Source organism: Pungitius pungitius, chromosome 17 (genome assembly GCF_949316345.1).
Source record: "Pungitius pungitius chromosome 17, fPunPun2.1, whole genome shotgun sequence".
NCBI classification, from domain to species: Eukaryota; Metazoa; Chordata; class Actinopteri; order Perciformes; family Gasterosteidae; genus Pungitius; species Pungitius pungitius.
Window position 1 is genome coordinate 8,143,310 of NC_084916.1, and position 21,891 is coordinate 8,165,200.

General features: G+C 42.1%; 1 protein-coding gene across 12 annotated transcripts in view; it reads left to right on the forward strand.

The window, feature by feature from the left end:
* Positions 1-147: 147 nt before the first annotated feature.
* The window catches only part of ptk2aa (protein tyrosine kinase 2aa), a 48,155-nt gene continuing 26,411 nt past the window's right edge, over positions 148-21,891 (forward strand). For 3 of the 12 annotated variants that reach the window (XM_037473939.2, XM_062558297.1, XM_062558296.1), the window contains exons 1-6: positions 15,861-16,753; positions 18,032-18,276; positions 19,428-19,597; positions 20,612-20,699; positions 20,853-20,932; positions 21,378-21,440. In XM_037473939.2, coding sequence (XP_037329836.2) covers positions 16,630-16,753; positions 18,032-18,276; positions 19,428-19,597; positions 20,612-20,699; positions 20,853-20,932; positions 21,378-21,440 — 770 coding nt within the window. In that variant the 5' untranslated portion in view covers positions 15,861-16,629. Of the gene's footprint in view, positions 344-7,028; positions 7,265-12,427; positions 12,455-15,853; positions 16,754-18,031; positions 18,277-19,427; positions 19,598-20,611; positions 20,700-20,852; positions 20,933-21,377; positions 21,441-21,891 lie in introns of those variants that run through there. The other 9 variants (XM_037473940.2, XM_062558295.1, XM_062558300.1 and 6 more) reach the window with 8 other exon arrangements.

Genomic DNA, 21,891 nt, shown 5'->3' on the forward strand with positions numbered 1-21,891 from the left:
GAGGAGTGCTGTGCCTGAGGCAGGGCTTTCCTGGAGTAGGTTGCTCTCTCTCTCGCTCTATGTGTGTGTGTGTGCGCGCGTGCGTGCGCGTTTGTGTGGGTGTGTGCGTCGCTCCCAGCGGCGGCCATATTGGAATGCTGGATGTGGAGAGGGGAAGCAGGAACAGGCGACGGGAGAGGGAGAAGTGGGGGAGATAGGCATGAGCGAAAAAAAAAAAAAAAGCAACCGTATCTAGCCCACAGCTCCACAACTGAAAATAACGGACTATTCCCCGACTGTTGAGAGCTTCTCCCGCCGGTAAAGACAACCCAAACCTCCTGGACGTCCCCCGGAACAAGTCTACGTGAGTCATATTGTGTTTCGGGGATTATTTCGGTCGCTTAAAGAAAGTAACGTTATGGGATGTGGTTTGTTCGGACGCTCGTCCCGGCTGCCGTTAACGTTTCACTTTGTCTGTGGCTCCTCCCGGTTTTTTGAACCGTTCTCACTCCGGCACATTTGGGAAATAACTAATAAACCAGCTAAACTTCACAGCCCCGTAACTAACGTTGGCTCGCCGTTTTTCTCTCTAGTAACTTGAAGCAGTTGAGAGGAAGAGTGACCCGACGCGACCAACTCCTCTTCAACTAACATTCACGTTAAACACAAACACACAATATGTTTTACGGACTAACCTGCACTTAGTTTTATGAAGGTAGCATCTGTTTTACGTTAAGTCCTTTTTTGTCCTGGGTTGTTTGGTTACCTTCAACCCCCCCCCCCCAAACATAGTGAACTCGTCCAGGGGACCCTCATGTTTCACCCTTTCACCTAACGTTAACCTCACTGGCCTCCGAGTTTCTTCCATTGATTTAATTCATTTGGCTCGGTTATTTAAGGCTTCAATGAGCTGAATATGATGATGCTTTCATATATACGTTCATATTGGTTTTTTTTTAAGTCTGAGATATTCATCCATCAATACTGCACGTTGGAGCTTAAAATATTATTACTTCTTATTAATCTGCAAGGATTTTGAGTATAATGTATTTCTGAGCTGCTATTTGAAGACATCAGCCCGGGTTACCAAACCATGTGATGGCATTTTCCCCCCCTACATTTTATAGAGTAAACAACTAATCAAATTCATTCAAAACACATATTTGGGCCCACAAACAACCCCATATTGTTGGTGTACTTCACTCCTATTCCAAAGAAACTTAACCCCCCCCCCCCCCCGAAAATATACATTATCGCTCACTTAACAACATGGTTACAGGGATTTAAGAAACTCGAATGTTCAATGCCCACGTGAAACATGCCGCTCTGTTTTTCCACCGGTCTCCTGGCTGTGAAAAATGGCTGGTGCCTGATTTGTCTCTACTTCATATTCAAGATGCAAGAAAATGCTAATGAATTGCAGTATCCTGAGGCCAGCGAGGCTTCGGTCCTACAGTACACTAATAGGCATTCATTTGCAATTCCGTCGAGATACTAAATCTAAAGCCGTATTTTGTTTACTGATGAGATCCATAAACGTTACAGTGGGAAAGGCAAAGTTTCTTCTAGCTCATGGTTTGCGTTATGGATGTAGTAATCACGGTTATTATGGTTTGGTACAGTATAGGTACACAGAAAGTTTCAGAAAGTTAAATTGACTCTTTGAGATTCAATTTTGACTCTTAAGCTGGTGTTTATATTGTCTGAATCTTATCCGTGTTAAATCAACACTCAACGAAGTGTTAACAATTTAACTCGGAATAAGTGTCAAAAATAAATCTGCTCAGTGTTAAATACATTACATGTCATTTAGCTGACGCTTTTATCAAAAGCGACTTGCATTGCAATTTTAATCCATGGTTTTTACATTTTAGCCTGGGGAGCATTTAGGGGTTGGGTGTCTTGCTCAGGGACACTTTGACATGAGACATGGAGCAGCCAGGGTTCAAACCACCAAACATGTGGTTCCCAGCGCACCCTCTCCAATCCATGCACCACAGTACCTAGAGTTAAAACCAACACCAAGAAGTGTGACACTGTAGATTTACATTTCAAACCTATCAAAGAGTTAATTTAACTCTACTAAGTGTCGCAAATTAATCTGCTCTTGACACTGGATAATGACTCCAGCTCTTTTGAACAACAGTTGCATCAACTTTTTGCAGTGCGATTTCAACTCTGCACTTCGACACAAATTTGGGCTGAAGAGCTGAAACTCTGTCCCGGGACGACGACGACATCCTGCTGACACCACTTCCTTCTCCACAATTTTAACACGCGCGAGATGTAAAGCTAAATCGTCTGGGCGGGCTTCGAGTCTGTCGGTGAGCGGTTGTAAATGACATCCACGGAGCCCTCTTCAGGTCCGAGGTGGTGTTATTTTAATGAGCGAACAAGGCCCACACTGTTGATGAGCTTTTCCATTTGACGAGTGCTTACTTGTAGTGACAAAGCTCCACACAACACGCACAGGCTGCTTCTTTCACTGGTCTATGCTGGTGGATTTGACTGGAGGGTTACAACTTTCGGGGTCCTTTATTTTGTTTCGCCAATTCCTAGAAAGGACAGAAAAAAGCCTTGAACTGTGTTGAAGCATATGTAGCGTGTGTCTGATTTCTCAACCTTGAAATTGACCCCATCCATGTTAGTTTGAACGAGTCTACTAATTCGGCCTCCCGGGACTGGAAAAGGAAGGCGGTGTTATCTGGAGAAGAAACTGCATTACTGCGGGAAACAAGCACAGAATCCTGTTGTTTTTGCTTCAATTTGTGACACGCATCGTCTCTGGGGGAATTCCTTCACGTGGACCCTCTACTTTCAGTTTCTAGTGTTTTCTCATTGTGTTATCAGGAAGACGGTATGAAGAACTGGATGTGTTTCAACAAAAGTGAAAAGCTGCATCTTTCTGACACGATTCTTCCTTTGGCTGGTTTGAAACAAGTGTGTTTTCAAGTGTGTGTGTGTGTGTGCGCGCGTGCGCTGGTGTTTCCGTGTGTGGCCTGGATTTATAGAAACACTTGACTACACTCCACAGTTATTTACACGGCAGATGACTCTACTCTGTTTTCCATTTTTTCTCTACTGCAAAGCTCCGCTCTGCTTTGGTACAAACTTTTCTATTCTTTGCACTCTTATCGAATATTCATTCACGTTTATTCTGTTCAAGATGGATAGGCAGACAAAGAGAAAAAACTAGAGAAAGACAAGAGGGTAACACTGACAAAGCCAACAGTCTGCTATCTGTAGCTCTAGTATGTGGTGTTACTCATAATGACTCCAAGATGGGATATTAGCAATCACTGCAGACGCATGTTGTGTGTGTGTTGAGGAATGTCAGCCCTGAATACGATGACGTGTGTCCCTTGTATGTGTGTTATGAGGGAATTCATGGTACCTAATTAAATCCTGGGTCCTGATGCAAAAAGAACAGCTCTCTTCATGAGCTTCCAGTTTGACTATTTCATTCTCAAAGAAGTTGTTTGCTGAGCAAACCCGGTGGCATTTTTTGACCCGAAAATCGGCTTCTTCATACCGGCTGAGTATAAACTTGCAGCTCTGTGGAGGTCGGGACCTGTTTTCTCACGTCCTGCCCATATTCATAAATATTACTTACAAAGTCATCTCAGGAAAAATCATGAATGAACTTTGTTTTTCACAAGTGACTTCATTTGTGTGTGTGTCCATATATGCGCATGTATGTGTGTGTGTTATACAAGGGCTCACTGTGATTGTATATGGGTTTTAAATTTAGCTACCACTGTGTCTTCTGTGGAAGTTATTCCCCTGCATCCTCCCGCACGTGGATGTGGTTTCAGCTGTAAAGGAAGAGGAGTTTGCTGGTGTGTGTCTGTGTGTTATTGTGTGGGTGTATTTGTGTGTTTGGAGACAGCAGGCTGAATGAAGGTCCATTCCTTTAGCTTCTGGATTGGTTGCATTCAGGAAACTTCCCCCCCCCCCCCCCCCTCATCTCTCACTCACTCACTCACTCACTCACTCACTCACTCACACACACAGAGCACTTACTGTACATCCCAAAGCATGCCGTGTCCCTCCGGAGCTAACAGGAAAACGCCTTCTTCCTCTCGGCAGCAGCAGTGTTCGGTCCTCGTTTGGTGTGTGTGCGCTGGTATGTTTGTGTACCTTTTTCTGTGACCGTGTTCATGTTTGTTTATCTCGCTGTGCCGTGATAACGACTGTGTTAGCCCGAGATAACGTTGGAAGAGTCTCCGGGCTCATGAATTGGTTTGGGGGATTTGAGTGTGCATTCCTGTGGTTATTTGTTTTGTTAGTTAAGGTAGAATTTTACAGTGAGACCATAATTACCCGGATTGTGACAGCTGTGTGTCCCAATGTTTATGTGCTGTCTTCAGTATATTCATGTACCTCGATCATTTTAATTGTGGCTATATTGCGTCAAGCCCAAATGATTTCTGATACATTGTTTGTTTTCTCCATTGTGTCAAGAAAAACTTTAGGACATTGTAAGTACCTTAATGTGGTACTATTACGTAATTATCTATATTGCAGCTATCAAACTTGTTTAATGAAGAATTCCATAACTTACTTGCCAGCGATACTAATGGGATTTAGGTCACAACAAACCGGCTCCATCCTAAATTATCTTGTATAATCTGGAACTGTGTTATCCCTCTGTGGGGGTTGAATCCCCATAACAGTCTGTGAATGAGTGTGTGTGAGTGTGTTGTCTTGCAGTCGGTCCGAGCAGGTATCCATGTACTGTACGGTGTATCACCTCTCATGCAGTCGTATGACTTTAGTTTAATGGAAGACAATGAATCAATGAGTCCAAATGCTTCAGGATCTTTTTGTGTGTAGGTGGACCACTGAGCAGCACCGCATTTTTTCTCTGTGGTCTGAAATGTGCTACAATGGCAGGAAATTAAATCGTAGTTAACAACTTGTCCTAATTTGGGGCATGAACACACAAGAACACACACTCGTTCACACTTAGCGCTAGATACCTTCGGTCATACATGTCTGTGGTGCTGGATATCTACCAGTGATTAATGGAATTGGAGCAAAGCGATGCGTGTGTGTGTGTGCGTGTGTGTGCGTGTGTGTGTGTGTGTGTGTGTGTGTGTGTGTGTGTGTGCGCGCACGCAGACAGATGACTCAAAAACTAATGAACGCTCTCTTATTCTCAAAAAGAGTAGACTAGATAAGAACAATTACAACCACAGTTAATGTAAATAAGGTGTGTGGGTGAACAGACAGTGTAGTTAGAGTGAGTTAGAGGAAGAGAGAGAAAAAAGTAATTGTTGGGCTTTGTCATATTTTGGTAAAAAGAAGATATGGGTTGTATGTTAAGATTGATCTTTCCCTCTAATGTTCTATGTGAAGCCACTGCCACACAAGGACTGACATTATAAATGTTAACATAAATGTTTATTCAAAATACAATACCTTTGCAGTAACTGATCATTTTCCCACTAAATAACTTTTTATGAGAGAGAGAGAGAGATCTGCTTGACCAATTATATGATATATCTCTTCTCTAGATTCATGCGTGCGCACACACAAACACACACAGACAAAACTACAGTCATAATAGAACAGGGAAACACACATGCACAGATCAGCAGTAACACCTGGATACCAGCCATAGGTATGACATCACACACATACACCCTGACTGGTGGGCTACCATTAACCAGTTTTGCTGAGGTCACATGTGGGTATAATGCCTCACTGTGTGTCTGTGTAATTAGTCACCAGCCAGACTCTGTTGTAACAAAGGGTTATTGAAGAATTGGCTTTTGACATGTCTGTCTGTCTATTAGTCTGCTTAAAAAATAGATTCTAGTTTTAAGTACAAATGTCAGCAGTAGCAAATATTTGAACTTTGACACACCATATTTAAGGTGGCACGCTGTGTCACCGGAGCAGACGACACTCCTCCAAACTGCGCCACCACTAGAGGGCAATGCTAGCACACCAGCTCATGGAGGATGGCTGTTAGGGAGTTAGATCTGGCCTCTGAATGAGAATCGGATCACACTGTGTGTGTGCATTAATCTGCTTTACTCCTTAGCAACTCTGTCAAATGAAATCTCTGACACACATAGGATCTTAACCTTGTTTTATATCGCCAACCAACATTGTCTCCCATCTTTATTCTTTCGAATCAGTTTCTTCGGTCTAGGGGACATCTTGTATGGCTGACCGTGGATAATGGAATTGTTTCCAGACTTCACAGGACACTATGGTTGTTATTATTAATCTGAACTTAAAATGGAAGGAAAAATTCTGAGATGAGGCTAGAGTCAAAGAAACTACATCAAAAGGTGAATTTCACAAGGTTCTCCATGGACCAAACATCACAGTCCTGTAACTTACTTTCAGTTTTTCCACTATAGTCTGCCCTTTGTTGAACTTAAGTATTCAAATGTGATGATGTAACATTAGAGGTTGAGTGAACCTTTACGCCTCAAGCTATTTGCAGTCGTGTGATCTGATTTCACAATAATCAGATTAAATGTGCAGCCCGTACCGAACAAAGTGGAACAATTGATTGTTATTCCCTACGTTATTTTTATTCTTCTGAAGATTGATGGTTTCTGCAGGACCACGTTGAGTTAAGAATATCATGACTAATTGAGCAGCTCCTGAGGGGGGCCATTTGTGAGAGAAGAAGAATAGCCGAAAGGAACACAGCTCTCTCTCTCTCTCTCTCTCTCTCCCTTTTATGTTGTCCCCCTTTATAATAACCTTCTGTCGTTCTCCTCCTATATTGTTTTGTTGTTGTCTTTTGTTTTTTGTTTTAATATCTCCTTACTTCCCTGTTTTCTCACTTGTTTCCTGAAGTTGTTGCATCATTTTTGTCTCGTCTCCCCTCCTCTCTTGCTCTCACTGTCCTGTACATCTGGCTCCCTCTCTCCCCCTCCACCCCTCTCTTGGGAGACAAAGATACCCCCCACCCCCCTTTCCTCTTTTTTCTCTCTTGCATCTCCCTCCCCCTTTCACAGTCATAAGCTGCCTACTAGCCCCCTCTCTCTCTCTCCACCCCCTCTTTCTCTTCTCCTACTCATGCCTCTGTGTTATAGCAGCACTAGTAGTAGTAGTGAGGAGGAGGGAAGAGGAGGCTGTGTTTTAATAGTAAGCCAATATTAGCCATCATTACTGAGTTGGCTGGCTAGGACATCTCACCAGGAGCCCAAAAAGCACAGAAGCCTGGGATTTTGGCTTTTCCTAATTCAGCTGTGTGTCAGCGGGGAATACTCTCTGCTCTTCTCTCGGGGACTTTAAATGGAAGGACTATACTATGGTGAGTATTAAAATGTGTGATGCATGTGCTTGCAGTGTTTATGCATATGTATCATATCTATGAATGAGCATAAACCACCTGAAAGTGTTTTAATTGTGTAGCCTTTAGACTTGGAATTATTGAGTTTGCATCAGAATAGTTTCATTCTAGCGAGGTTGTTAATTTTGGTTTGCTACTGACCTGAAGCACTGATTGATAAGTATCGATAATGGGTGTAGTTTTATGCTCATTATGATAATAAGTGATGATGATAAAGAGAAGGGGGGCGTTGGTTTTGTGAAAGTTTTATAGAAAAATATTGTTCTTGTAATTGTTCGATTCATGATGTTGTCAATAATCAGGAGGAGGGAAATTGACTATTTCGATAGCTGATTAATTGTTTTAGTAATTTCTTCATTTCAAATATTTTTTTCTATTTTTCTCTGACATATTCTTGGCCAACTAAGTAATTAAGGTAATACATTGCTACTTTCAATCCTAACTGAAACCAGTATTAATCTGAATATACTTTTATGTTGCTTTGTTCTCTTTGTGTCTCCTTTTTGGAGTCAGATCCTGTTTTCATGTTAAAAAAAGGAGATGTAGGCGTTAGGTGACTGTACGTAGGAGGCTTCGTGTGTGTGTGTGTGTGTGTGTGTTTTGCTGTTGGTGTGTATTTCACTGGAATCTCTGTGCATTTGCGTGTGTAACAAGTAACAATCCCCCTGTGGGGTTTTATTTCTAGGTTAAAGAATTTATATTTCATTATGTCTTAATTTTTCCATCTTGGTTTTATTATTTATGGGAATTTGCTAAACATGCTACACACACACGCAAACACACACACACAGATGAAAATGCAGAGATGCAGTCAAGATCTTCATTCCACATATAGTTGATTTCATTTTATAAATATTAATAAGTATTAAAGATGGACAGACAGGATACAATATTACTCCTATCTTTTTAGATCATTTTGCTTCGTGTTTAGTCAGACAAAATCAAACATTGCGATCATTTTGTTACTGCTTTTTGTCATCTGAAAAAGCTGCAGGTTTTCACAATGCAATACTCGATTTTTACACTCCCCATCCCTCCCCCCGACCTAAGACCCTTGATTTGGATGTAAAATCCACAAACATACATCTGATTTAAGAGGTTGACCACATGAAGAATTATAACTAAATGTGTGAGTAAGGATTTGTTTTCATTGGCCAATCAGGAGTGGGCATTCATTTTTTAGGCTTGTAAACCAGTTCCCTAATGTTTGCTCCCATACTAAATGAAAGAATTAAAATTTAATGTTTCTTTGGATTGGATTTCTTTTAACTCAAAAAACATCTTTTCAATATAAATATATGCAGAAACTCCCAAAAGACTGTAGTTCATTTATTCACTCATTCATGTCAGATGTTTTTTGATTTATTAAAAAATAACAGATATTGGCGTAATTAAATGAATTTATACTATCTCACCAGCTCACTTGTCCTAAATCTGTTGTGATGAATTATATAAAGCGTTTCTGGTCTGTGTGTGATACATTCACATGCGCGCCGCTCCAGTTGGTCCATCAGCTTTACCGCCGCACCTGAACTACACACACTTTAATGTGTGTGTATGTGTGTGTCACTGCGTGTGTGCTTTTTGCAGATAAACGTGTACGAGCAGTCATGCATTCACGTGACCTTATTATGTTGCAAGCGTGTAGGGTTTATCTGGAGTTTGCATCGTGTCTGTGTGTGTAATATTTTGTAAAATGTTTGTGTGATGTGTTATGAATAATTGTTTATCTGAATGTGATTAATAAAAAAAATGCCCAAGGCCTAAATTGATTTGTCACCCACAATATAAAATAGTTATTTTAGTTAAAAATAGTTAATAGCACATTGAGCGTCCTCCTTAACGTCAAAACTACACTCAAAACCTGGTAACCTGCAAAATATTTGGTCAAAGAAAGAAAATCCCAATTGTGTGTTTGCTTGTATGAATTTATATGTAAGCGGGAGAGGCAGGTGTGATTGGTGCCTCAGGGGTTACGCTGCTGCGTCGTTAAGACTGCACGCTCTAGTAACCCCCCATTATCCACACGGTCACACACACACACACGTGCCAGCTCAGCTTTAACCATTAGACACAGAGCAATGAGGCAGAACAGCTGACTGCTCTCATCAGGTGAATTCAGTTGACTCTTGCAGAAGACGTGTTTCGTTAGTTCTTTTTAGGAGGGGGGGGGCGACCTCTGGCTGTGTTCGTCCCCAGTCACCTAGCTTTTTCTCAAACGTCTTTCTTAAAATTAAATTTTTCACTCCCCAAACTCGGCGGCTGTTGTTAGCGGTCGTCGGCTCCTTCGGCGTTTCTCTTCAGCGTGAATATCCAGAGAAGCAGGAAGTGAAGCTACGACTTTTGGACGTAAACAGGGCGTTTTCGTCACAAAACTGCAGATGAAATGGAAACTCTCACTAAAGAAATACTGGAAAAACATGCTGTATAATGAATGAATGAAAAAGTCCTTTCTTAAAAAGAAGAATCTCTCCGCTTCAGATGGCATTATCCATAATTTGTGGGATTGTTTGTATCACTAGCTCCAGGGAACATGTCTGACTCTTTGACCTCCCTCAAACTGAATCTGTTACTGATGTGGGATCAGTACTTTAGACATCATTGCATGGCAGAATCTTTCTTGATTATTATGTCTAATTACAGTTACCAAAAAAGCCTATAGTTAAAGTGCAATTATACACAGCATGCAGACGTTGAGACTTCCCACACTGCGTCTGTGTGTAGACATGCAACATGGCAGTTAGAAGTGTGGTTTTCATTTGTGGAAAGAATCAAACAAGTATAAATGTGAATTTAAAGCTTGTGTATGTCACAAACCCATAGTGTTACAGCTGGATTCACTAAGAGGGCAATATCCCAGATACATCGCCAGCAACACAAAATGCTGTGCAGTATTCCTCCACCGATCTGAGGAGGGTCTCACTCTTGAGGACAGCTTGAAGAGCAGGTGTTTTGGGCCGCCTGCCAGTCCTGTGTGTGTGTGCGTGCGTGCGCCACCTCTTTGATATATGTGCAGTGTAGGCTGATATGTAAATAGCACCATGCTAGCACTCCTGCGGGATACCTTTTTATATAGATTTAATTTCTTACTTAAGAGAAATCCCAGAACATCCCATCTAAAGTTAACCTTTTTCTATAACTCTCTGTAATTAATGACAAATAATAATAATAAAAAGTGTTATAACTCATTATTTGTGCAAAGACAACCATGTTTCACTCCCACTTCCTCAGGTGGGGGCTGATCTGGTTTGCACTTCCCGTAAATCGAGCGCTCACATTGGAGAGGGGGGGAAGATGAATAGTCAGAGCGAGAGGCTGCATGTGCAGAGTTCACCTCTATCCACCGTGGATGTCCTTAGACACACACCAAGGCTGAAGCTCTTTATACGATTATGGTTCAGGCGTTTATTACAAAGGCTTGACTCTATCATTTAAAGATTGATGCAAGGCAACATTAGATGAAAATGGGCTAGAAAATACAAATAAGTCTTCTAAAAAGGAGACTATTGGTGTTTTTTTCTTTTCCTATAGGAGATAAAGATGTAGACACTTTATCAATCTTGTCATGGCACCATTTGAGGACATGAAGAGAATGATGTAAGAGCGTTTCTATTTGCTGTATGTGAATCCCACACACAGACACTAAGTGTAGTGTCTTGTGTGTGTCTAGTATCATATTACAAAGGGTTCATCAACAATACACATATAACGAGTCACTTTTCTGGTACTTCCTTTTGGGAAGTGGGCTTTCCTGCCATTACATCATTTTTTATTGACAACCGCTGTCATTTCTGTGTGTGTGTGTGTGTGTGTGTGGATCAGGTTTGTTTAGGCGCCGAGGCACTTATCCTCCTGACCTCTTCCTGTACACAGCCATATCAGAGCTCTAACTCTGTGTGATATGTCTGGGTGTCAAGTTCTCAAGATGCTCCTCCTGTGCTTCCTGTGGGAATTTGGGAGCTGTGGTATCGATGTAGTGTACCGAGCTACTCAATAATAAGACTTAAGAGTTATTTTGTATTTATAAAACATATGCATATAAAGTGCCATACAACAGGTATTGTCTGCACAGCTCCTAATGGGTGCTCTGCCCTGCTTGTGTAAAATAGTGGTAGCACATTAGTGCATGTCCTCTAAAAAAATACAGGGGAACGGTACTTTGTTGAGGTTCCACTAGGGCTGGGAGGTATGGCCAAAAATAGGATTCCAATGGTCTCCCGGTGTATCACAGTATTTTTAGCTGGAGTAAACGCATTCATTCATTCACTAATGCCGAAAAGGACCGGGCGGCCGCCTGAATGGCTGTTCACCAACGTGCTCGCCGGCGAGTTAGCTTGCTAGCGTGTTAGCTGTTGTGGCTGCTGGTGTTGCCACCTGAGGCAATATGGGCGGCTTGACCAACTTTGCAATAAATCGTTTTTTGGATCTAATTTAGTCGGATTTATCAAAACATCACACGCTCCTCTCTTGGGCAAGTATGTTGTGTTAGGGGTTAAAAGAAATTATAAAAATAAATTCTGCTGCCTGCCGAAGAGCAATATTGTTGCGGCCATACGCTGGTATGACTCTACATAGAAAAACTCATACCGTAAGACAATCTGATACTGGTATGCAAACCGACCAAAACGTCCATCTCTTAAGTCTCACAAACACCTTGTTCCGGTACACAAAATGTAAAAGAAAGCACATTCGCATAGAAGCTAGAAGAGATTGTTACACCCGTGGAGTTGTGGGTTTATGCTGTTTTGTTCAAAAGACGACAAAGATGTAAAGTCGTCAACCTTTTTTAGAGTACAATTATGTTATTCTGTGTTCGCCGACTAAGAAAGTTGTCCGTCCCTCATCTCCAAGATACTAGACATGAAACCATGAGCATTTACCGGTTAACCAGTGACATCAATAAAGCTTTATCATATCTCTGCCGGGAGTGGGTTTTGTAACAACGAGATATAGATTTTCAATTATAATCAATTAATTTAATTCCCATTCAGTAACTGATCTGTAAAACACCTGCTTTGAATCTGAATAAGTTTCCGCTGCATTTCTGCTCTGACCTCGTGACCTCTCGAAGCGGCTCTTACTGCAACAAAGACGCTTACTGTTATTTCTGTGTCTGTCTTTCAGATATTTCCAGGATTGCCTACTACACAGGTGAGCTGCTGACCCTTGTGTATTAATGAGGATCTCCATTCAATCGCTTTGAACATAGTTTTATAAATTGCTCTTACCACAGCAACCACTGAGATATAGTCTTAGTTTTCTCTGCTTGTTGAGCTTTCAAACCAGTCGTCACAAGCAAACTAAAGTTCTCACAGATGAATTGTGGATGGCTTGGTGGTCCTCGTGTTTTAAGTTCATGCGATGACAACTAACCCAAGGCCACTGCATTTAATTCTCCAGAAATGGAAGAGTAGTACGTTGAGTTCAGTTTATTTCTATCAAAGATGAGAAACTGTATTATTTTATTCCCTGAAAGACGTACAGTGCAACTATAAGAACAAATGTTGTGATTACTCTATATACTTCAGCATGCTGTGGGAAAATCAAATCACATACCTCTTATACACACCTTCTCATGTCAAGAATAAAGAAAGATGGCCTGTGTTGCTATTCAAATGATCAGAAAGTGTGAATGTACTTTGATCTTTAGGCCATACTACACTATTAAGTAGTGTACATTTGATATAAACGTGTGGATGTGTGGTTTTATTGTACGTGCAGAGCTAAACAACACATATTTGTGTGATTCATGTTCTGTGTGTGTACGCGTGCATGTGAGATTTTGAAATGTGCTATTGGTCCGTGGGTATGTTGCACTAATTGGTGCAGACGGGTGAGGGAGAGTGTTAACATTGTGTAGTAGAGTTGTGCAACTAATCTTCACACTGCAGATACCACACACAAAATATGCTCTTTGAAGATAGCTGAAATAACCTGAGGGTATATGTATGTTTTTCTTCCTAAATGAAAAAAATAATTTTGAGTCATCACAGTTAAGAAAGGCCTCACTGGTTAGCGGATGAATGAAGTTGGCAGTATGGATACAAGCATTTTTTTTAGCCAAACTCATGTTTGGGTTCTTCAGCAGTGGGATCTCTCTGTGGGCATGACTTTGGATTGAATATTAATCTATTTATTTGATTCATAAGAAAGTTTGAGGGGTTGCGTTTCAAGTAAAATATGGACAAATGAAATCCGGGGTAACTGTTGACACAGACAGTTTTGATTATATATTTATTCTCAAATAATATGGAACAATTGCATCAAGATACAAAACCATAACTAAATAGTCAAAGAATCATTCCAGTATTACAAATCAGTAGGCAGTGTTTCCCCTACCATTGAACAAGGGGGTCGCCAACATTGTGAGTAGTTAAAGCCTTGTTTGTATGAAAAACGTTTTATTGTTCCAATGTAGTTCTGTAAGCAGCAAAAAGTGGATTAGAAGCAGAAAAAACAAGTTAAACGTATGGGTTAAATGCATTTGTGAAATATAACTTTCAACGCACGACAACACTCTCCTGTTGTGCTTCACCTCTCCCCTCATGACCTCCCTAATGGACCTCACCTGTCCCCCCCCTCACACACCTCACTCTCCTGCTGTACTTCACCTGTCCCCTCATCACCTCCCTAATGGACCTTGCCTGTCCCCCCCATGTACAAACAAGCCATACGCAGGTGAAAGCGCAGACTGCCTGTCGCGGGAACTAAAAATGGAAAATTGCGCTTTTCCGTGTCATGCATATGAATTCATGGGAGGGTCCAGGGGAAAGTGGGAGTTTCCCATAAAGAGCTGGGAGGGGGCGCTTTAAGTATTGCCTAATTATGTATTCCGCCCGTGAAAATTCTCTGCCTCTTAAAAGCAGGTGTAAACCAGAATGCGGGTTTCCTCGCATATCCCTCCTGGTGAAATCACAGCAGTAATCCGAGCCATGCAGCGACAACGGCTGAGGAGACAAGCTGAAAGGATTTTTGCCACAAGGATCACACCTTTTCAGTTCTGTGAACACAAAATCATTACATGTTACAGATTAAGCAGCCATGCAAAATTGCAGTTAATGGAAGAAATCAAAGATTAGACTGCATCTCTGACTCAGCGTTCACATTCCATTCCAGCAGTTGTTCTCTTCACTACATTACAACTATCGGAATCAGGATCATTTTAACCAGTCACAGCATCAGCAGTGAAACACACAGTCGTATCACAGCACAAGTACTTCATGCTTTGCTACAGCGCACTAGTCAATACACATATTTCTCCACCACTAACCGCCCAAATAACACTAAAACTAAAACTTTGTTGTCACAGAATTGTTGTGCTAGTTGTTCTGACTTTTGCTGATCCCTGATGGAAAGAGGGATGGAGGCCCATTCAAGTGCACCTTTTAAATGCTCGTAATGTGCAGAGAAAATAGCGTACCTGATGAGCTGTAGGTTTCTTAAATACGTTTCACAGCAAGTGATATTTGCGGGTTGGCCGTGGCGCTGATAACCCTACGTTTGCAAATGTACGTACATGAGGGCCAGAGAGAGAATAAATATATATTTGGTACAGTCCCAAAAGAGGTTCCCATTCATGGCAACATCCGGCCCTCCGACAAAAGGTTTCAATAGTCCACACATACACACACACACCCCTACCCTACTCAAACCCACAGCTCCCACCGGATTTTAATAACAAAGACCAATGCCTGAGATCGAGCACAAATGATAGGAAACCCGCACGTGCAAATACACACTATGACATGCACGCACACACAGTACCATTAAGATTTGGCGTTGCTGTGGACTTTAGTATGCGTGTGTGCTCAGTAGTTTACCCAGGTTCAGTTGATCCGTACTGCCGTATTAATGTCAGTTTGAGTAATGGAGGCCGGCATCTGTTCAGCAGGGATGAGAGGTGCCCCTTGCTCGCAGGATCGTGTCGCCAGAGACCGAGCCTTCTGACACCGCCCCCCTTCAAGTACAGGCGGAGTGACTTTGCATGTGTTGGACGAGGTTTGATTGATAGAGACCTTGTTGAGGTGGCCATTATGCTAAAAGCTGCTAGTTTACATGCTCAGAATCTTCTCTTCCATTATCTTAGTTTTAGAATAACCTTCGGTTAATCCATTTTTTTTCTCCTTCATACTCTTTTGTTAGGAGGCAGGATGAACTGTGTCGGCTGAAGGGATGGTGGCAGTTTGCCTTTCGATATCAATATATGTTATCACATAGCAAAGTCACAATATTCATCTTTAAGTTACTACAGGGAGGGTGTATACACACTGCAACACGTGTTGGTTAATGGGTCGGTCCTGGTTTTCTCTTCACATTTGTGTCAGCTTTTTTAGGTGTGTGTGTGTGTGTCATAGAGCAGCTAGATAAAAAGATGCCCAGTTTTTCTCTTCTTTTGCAATTCTTGCATTTTCGATTATAAACTGATCTGAGGTGAGCTTCATAAACAGACGTAAGAGTTTTTTTGAGTAAGATTAGCATATAAATAGTTTATAGCTCCTCCTGCTTCTCCGGCAGCTTTCTCTTTGTCTCTCTCTCTCATTCCTACTCCGCTTTCTTTCAGTGCTGCTGCCCTCTCCTCTTTTTCCTCCTGAAGCACTGCAGCTCTCTCTCTGCCCTACTGTTCTGTTTCCTTTGTTTTTCAGACTCACTCTTCCCTCTCACTCTTTTTCCGGCAGAAGAGTGTAACTTTCTGTTTGTTTATTGCTGAGCACAGTAGTCGTCTCTCCTTCTCTGCAACCGCTAGCAGACTTTTTTTTTTGCTGGCGGGTTTGTCTTCCCACCATCACTGGGAGAATTAACCACAATCTACTGAGCAATAGACGCTGGACTCTTCCCTGGCAACTGCGTAACTATGGAGTGCACCCACGGAGCAGAAATTAAGCAGAGAAACCAAACCGTGAACTGTCACCACTGACACTGAAGGAGAAGCGGGCTGAAAAGACGTTGTGGAGGAAGCTAACTTTACATCTCTGCTGGATCTTCCTTGACTTGCGCAACTGTAGATAACAGGATTAAGGATTAAGGAGACAAACAACAAGAAGCCTTTTTTTTTTAAGTTCTCCCCGTGGGTTTTTATTCACAGTCTATACAAAGTGTCAACGGAGCAGAAGATTGAACTCCACCCCTCTGGAAGTAACCGTTGGCTAACGAAGCTGGAGACAAAAGTGGGGGGGACAAAGATTTCTGCCTTGGAGACGGACTGTGTATCTTTGTCTGGGTTTTTTTGTGCGAGTGTGTCCTCGAAGTTGTGTCGGGACCTTGGTTTTGTGTGTTTATTTATGTAGCTTCCGTACACGAGAAGTCCAGCGTGTGTGTGTGTCCATGTGATGCGAGGCTGTGAGACAGCTGGCTGTCTATCTGTCCTCGGTGCAGACGGACACACTGAGGGACAGACATGTGTTTCCATGGCAATGAGCGGCTGTAGCCCCTTTCAATTGTGTTGGGACAGAGGTATGAGTGAAATCTTCCTTTCACACATATACGCACATACACATACACACACACACACAACACACAAACCCAAGTTGCAATCCCCTCCAAAGTGTGACATCTGACTCCATGGGAACTGACTTGGTGTACAGCCAAAGCTACCGTTGCTTTGCATTAGGTGTGTGTGTGCGTGCGTGCGTGTGAGCGAGAAAGAGAGGGAGAGATATGTTTAGGTGCTGAAAGTTCACTGTGCTATATCCCTCAACAACTCTCTCCTCCGGTGTGTGTGTGTTTTAGTCAATGCTGTCTCCGTCTCTTCTGCTCAGCTGTAATTACCTGCCTGAACATATCAATTTTCCTTCAATGGAGAAGAGAGCTGGAGAAGCACAGGACTAAAGGGGGGGGGGAAGCGTAAAAGAGATCTGAGCATCTTGTTTTTTCTACGCAGTGTCGTACTTACAACAAAACACACAAACAAGCGTGCACGACTTGCACAGTAACACTCAGACACCGAGGCGGTAGTTGTTGTCGGGCATTCTGAAAAGGAGTTGCCGTGAAATTGCAGGAAGTGTGTCAATGTCACCACTTCTTATTCAGGAAAAACGTCAGCCTGATGTGCATTGTCTCTGTGTCATAGACACAGGTGGTGCCATACTCAGCCTTGAACCTGCCTGTACCTCTTTCTCTCTCTCTCTTTATTTCTTTCTCTGGTATTTCATTGTCCTATTTTTTCATCTTTTGTTTCTCCAAAGAACAATGTTGCTGAAGAAAGTCATATCCCAAATAGATAAAAACTGTATTTAATGTAAGACCAGAGCAGGATTCAAGTCACCGGCATAACATCCGCAGAGAAAATAGTCTATTATTATTATTATTATTACATTATATGGACTAGAGCTGAAAAAATACGTAGATTTATTGATAAGTAAATTGGCATAAACATAATTGGCAGCTATTATTATAATGTCTCCATCATTGTTCAAAGAAAAGTGGAAAAACATTCTCTGGTCTCAGCTTCTCAAATGTGCACATTTCACATTCAGTTTTGTGTCAGTGTAAACTTGAATATCTCTAGGTTTTGAGCACATAAGCAACATAAAGATGTCCCCTTGTGCAGTAGCTTATACTGTATATCGACTAAAGGATTAATCAAGAGAAAAAAACAGCAGGTTCATCTGCAATGCAAATGATGAATAATCAACAATTTTCTTTTTGTTTAATTGGATTACTCTCTTCAGATTATCCTCTATATCCTGTATGATTACACAAATGTCTGATTTGTTCTGCTCTCCCGCCCAGAATATGACAGACACCTAGCGGCTGCATCGTCAGCAGGGAAGAACATGGCGACGGCCTACCTGGACCCCAACCTGAACCATGCCCTCCTGGGAGGCGCCAAATCTCGACTAAGCGCAGGGGGGTCGGACCGAACCATGGCTGGCTCCGTGGACAGGGTTCTGAAAGTCTTCCATCACTTCGAGGCCAACACTGAACACAGCTGCTGGTCCTCCAACATCAGATATGGAGATGCAACGGATGTCAAAGTAAGAAGAGGCACACACTTCTATGCACCACCACAGACTGCATGTGCAGAACATCTGCTGATGTAAAATTCAAAATTTTTAATCTCAACCTTCTGGTGCTGTTGGCGGAAAAATCCGGAAATTAGCGGTTTTGGAGTGAGACAAGGAGAAGGTTATGTTGTGACCTTCGCAATAAAATATCTTTGATGTGACTCGTTGAGTCTTGCCCAATCAGCAGCTTCTTTCCTCTTCAACTTTTCATCCTTTCACTCCAAATTAAAGTCACCGCCAATACTGAATTTTTATCATTATTAGTACCATAAGTCCTTGCCCTATGTCAGTGATGTGTTTAGATCAGTTTAGAATTTTGGTCAGAACAATCAAAAGGCCGTAGTTATAAAAGCCTGAGGTCTCATCACACAGCGTCAATGTGGTGGACGGCCAAACCTGGTTTGCTGCAATGTGAAGTTAAATAAAACAAAACTGCACCCAGTTTCATGTTTTGCCCTGAGCTGTAGTTGTAACTGAAGATTTCTGCAGTTGGTCTTCACCTCTAGGGTTCTAGCTATCTGCTCTGATAAAGTTTCTCGGCACAATGAGAATATTTTTCGAGCAAATATACGCCTCAGGGCACGTGCTCTCTGTGTATGTTTTTACTTAGCAGTAGCTTTTAGCTCCCCTCACATGATGCACAAACTACTTAGCACTGCTCAAACTTTAGCGGTGGTACAGGAGACGTCGCTCCAAATCTCCTCTCCCAGCTTCCCCCCTTTATCTCTCACTCCTACAGTATCTAGGTCAGACCCCCTTAGCGTTGGCAGCACACATGGTTGTGTGAGCATTATTATGCATGGGTGTATGATGTCTGTCAACTTGTTTGGGTGGAGACGTCACGTTGAATCGCTCGAATTCAATTTAAACACACACACGCAGGCATCGACTCGTGGGCTCGTTGACCTGATGCAACATTCCAGATGTAAACAAGAGCGCAGTTGGCACGCTGAGGTGTGGCAGACTGACTTTTCCATTGACTCGCTGTTTTTGTCCACCGGACATCTTTGTCTAATTGAAGAACCTACTGCTGATAAAAGGGGAAAAGTCTATTAATGCTTTTTTTTAAACTTCATTCTAAAGCTAATTTGGTCACATAAATTGTTGCTCCTTTTTTTCAGGGAATTATCCAGAAGATTCTCGACATCCACAAAGTGCGCTGGACGTCTTGTTTTGGTCTTCGTCTCAGCAACAGCCAATCCAGAGACCAGGTGCACTGGCTCCACCCCGATTTAGGCGTGTCCCACGTCCGGGAAAAGTATGACCAGCCTCGGTCGACGGAGGAGTGGAGGTGAGAGAAGAGAGTTACCAACGGAACGAGGTTATTGTGTGGATTGTCATTGTGCTCATGAAGCCTGTTGCTGAGCTGCTGTTTTCTTGTGATGCGATTGGTTGTAAACGTTGTGTAAGTTCTGTGAAGTGTGCTGACAGGAAGCAGCTTGGGAAAGGTTGGAAGCATTAAACCGCGCGATAGTGTGGCGAGGGGACTAACAACAGCACATAGTGGTAAATGGTATAATGCTCCTTGTTAGCCATCTGCTTGTACCATTGTAAAATGATGGTAAAGGCAGAGGGTCGATTTTCAGATGGAAGCAAATTCTCAGCGACCAGTTCCTCATAGAAATACATGGGGAGCGAAATCTCTTGACGCAAGCAGGCACAGACCTCGAAAATTATTTTCCTTAATTCCTTTACTTAAAGTGAGTGTCTCCTCAAACAAAAAACCATGGCAAAATATCAGAGTGGATTTATCGCAAATAATGTTAAAGGATGATACGACCCATCTGTCGTGTGTGTTGGTAGTAGGATGTAGGATGTTAATGCTCTGGTGTATATTACCTTTATTGTGGCAGTCTGTGTGCTAATACTATTGTGAGGTAAAGGACCTTTCGCTCTGTGGCCATAAAAAGAGAGCAAACCAGATGCCTGCTTTGTCCAACTAAGTCAACAACTCCCTCTCTCCTCCACCGATCTTACAATCACTCTTATTTGCATTTTTGCATATCAATTGTTTCCTCACCTCCTTATGTCTCTTCCTCTCCCTACTCCTTCTCTCCTCCTCTCTCTCATTGTCCCTCTTTAATCGTGTCTTCTCCACTACTGATTTTAGCCTTGTGGCTATGGCAAAATCCTTCCTTCTCTCATTTCTTCTCCTCTTGTACCACATAAAAAGCATCTAAAACTAATCACTGAATCCCAACCTTAAATCCTAGTTGTTGAACTGGACTTTTCCTTTTTAAGTTGGAAAAATGCTGCCGTGTCCCCGTGCAATCGCTTACTCTACCTTTCTCCTTATCCACTGTAGGTATGAGCTAAGGATTCGGTATCTTCCAAAGGGCTTTGTGCAGCAGTTCACAGAAGACAAACCTACACTCAACTACTTCTATCAGCAGGTATACACACACACAGACCGAGACATATGGCACTACTTGAAAGTCTGCCTCTGTTTGCTTGTTGCTAATCTAGGTCACCAGGACCGTGAGGCCTCGACATTTTGACTAAATTTGCCAATTTACATATTATTTTCATGGCTTTGTTTCCCACAGGTGAAGAATGATTACATGACAGAAATTTTGGAACAGGTGGAACAAGATGTTGCTCTAAAACTGGGTTGTCTGGAAATCAGGTAGGGTGTGAACACACTACAGTGCTCCTCTTTGAGGACTTGTGCATGAGTATCTCAAAGCTACGAGGTACTACGAGTCACTGTAGTTCTTAATATTACTCTCATCTTTTTACAAGAAAAGCATGAGTTTGCTCCTATCGCAGATTAAAACAATTACAAACTCCATCTTTTTGCCTCACAAAATTAGTTATTTTGTGTGAAACGCTTTGATTTTTTTTCACCGTCGATTATTAGTTGACTTTTTTTGAGCAAACACCTACTTATTAGAAAACATAAAAACCTCCACTTGTAATTTGGATGTTGCTAAGGCCGCAAGCCCAAATATGGGCGTCTAAAATACAAAAGCTAAATAGTTTTTGAGAAGTAGCCACTTTAAACCGTGTGTGTCTGCAGCTGAAGTATTTGACATTGTTCTCTCTACGTGTCCCGCTGCTTTCTATTCCAGGAGGTTCTTCAAAGAGATGAGAGGAAACGCCCTGGACAAGAAATCCAACTATGAACTATTAGAGTGAGTAATTTCTTCACGCCGCTCACAAACTGGGGTACATCAAATGCGTCCTCATACGGGAAACAGGTTTTGTAATACTGCAGAAATAACAGCAACATAACACAGCGTCTGGGTGCGGTAGAGGGGTTCCCATGTGACTCCTCAAAGTCTGGACGAGTGGGAAACAATAGAAAGGATTTCAACAGGAGTTTGAGAATTGCACAAAAGTCTGGAAACATTTAAAACTCTTTTTCACAATTTTCCTTGGTTTCTATTTACTCGTGCGGAGAAAGTCTGAAGTGTGGCTTCAATTATAATTTTCAGCATTGTGCTTATTCACTCAGCCAATTACCTTTTAATACTCCCTCATTTCTTACATTTGTTTGGTTCTGGCTCCCTGGTTTACTCCACGTGTCGATCCGCCACCATTGCTCTGCTAGATGGACGTGGAGGAACATTAACGGTGTCCTTA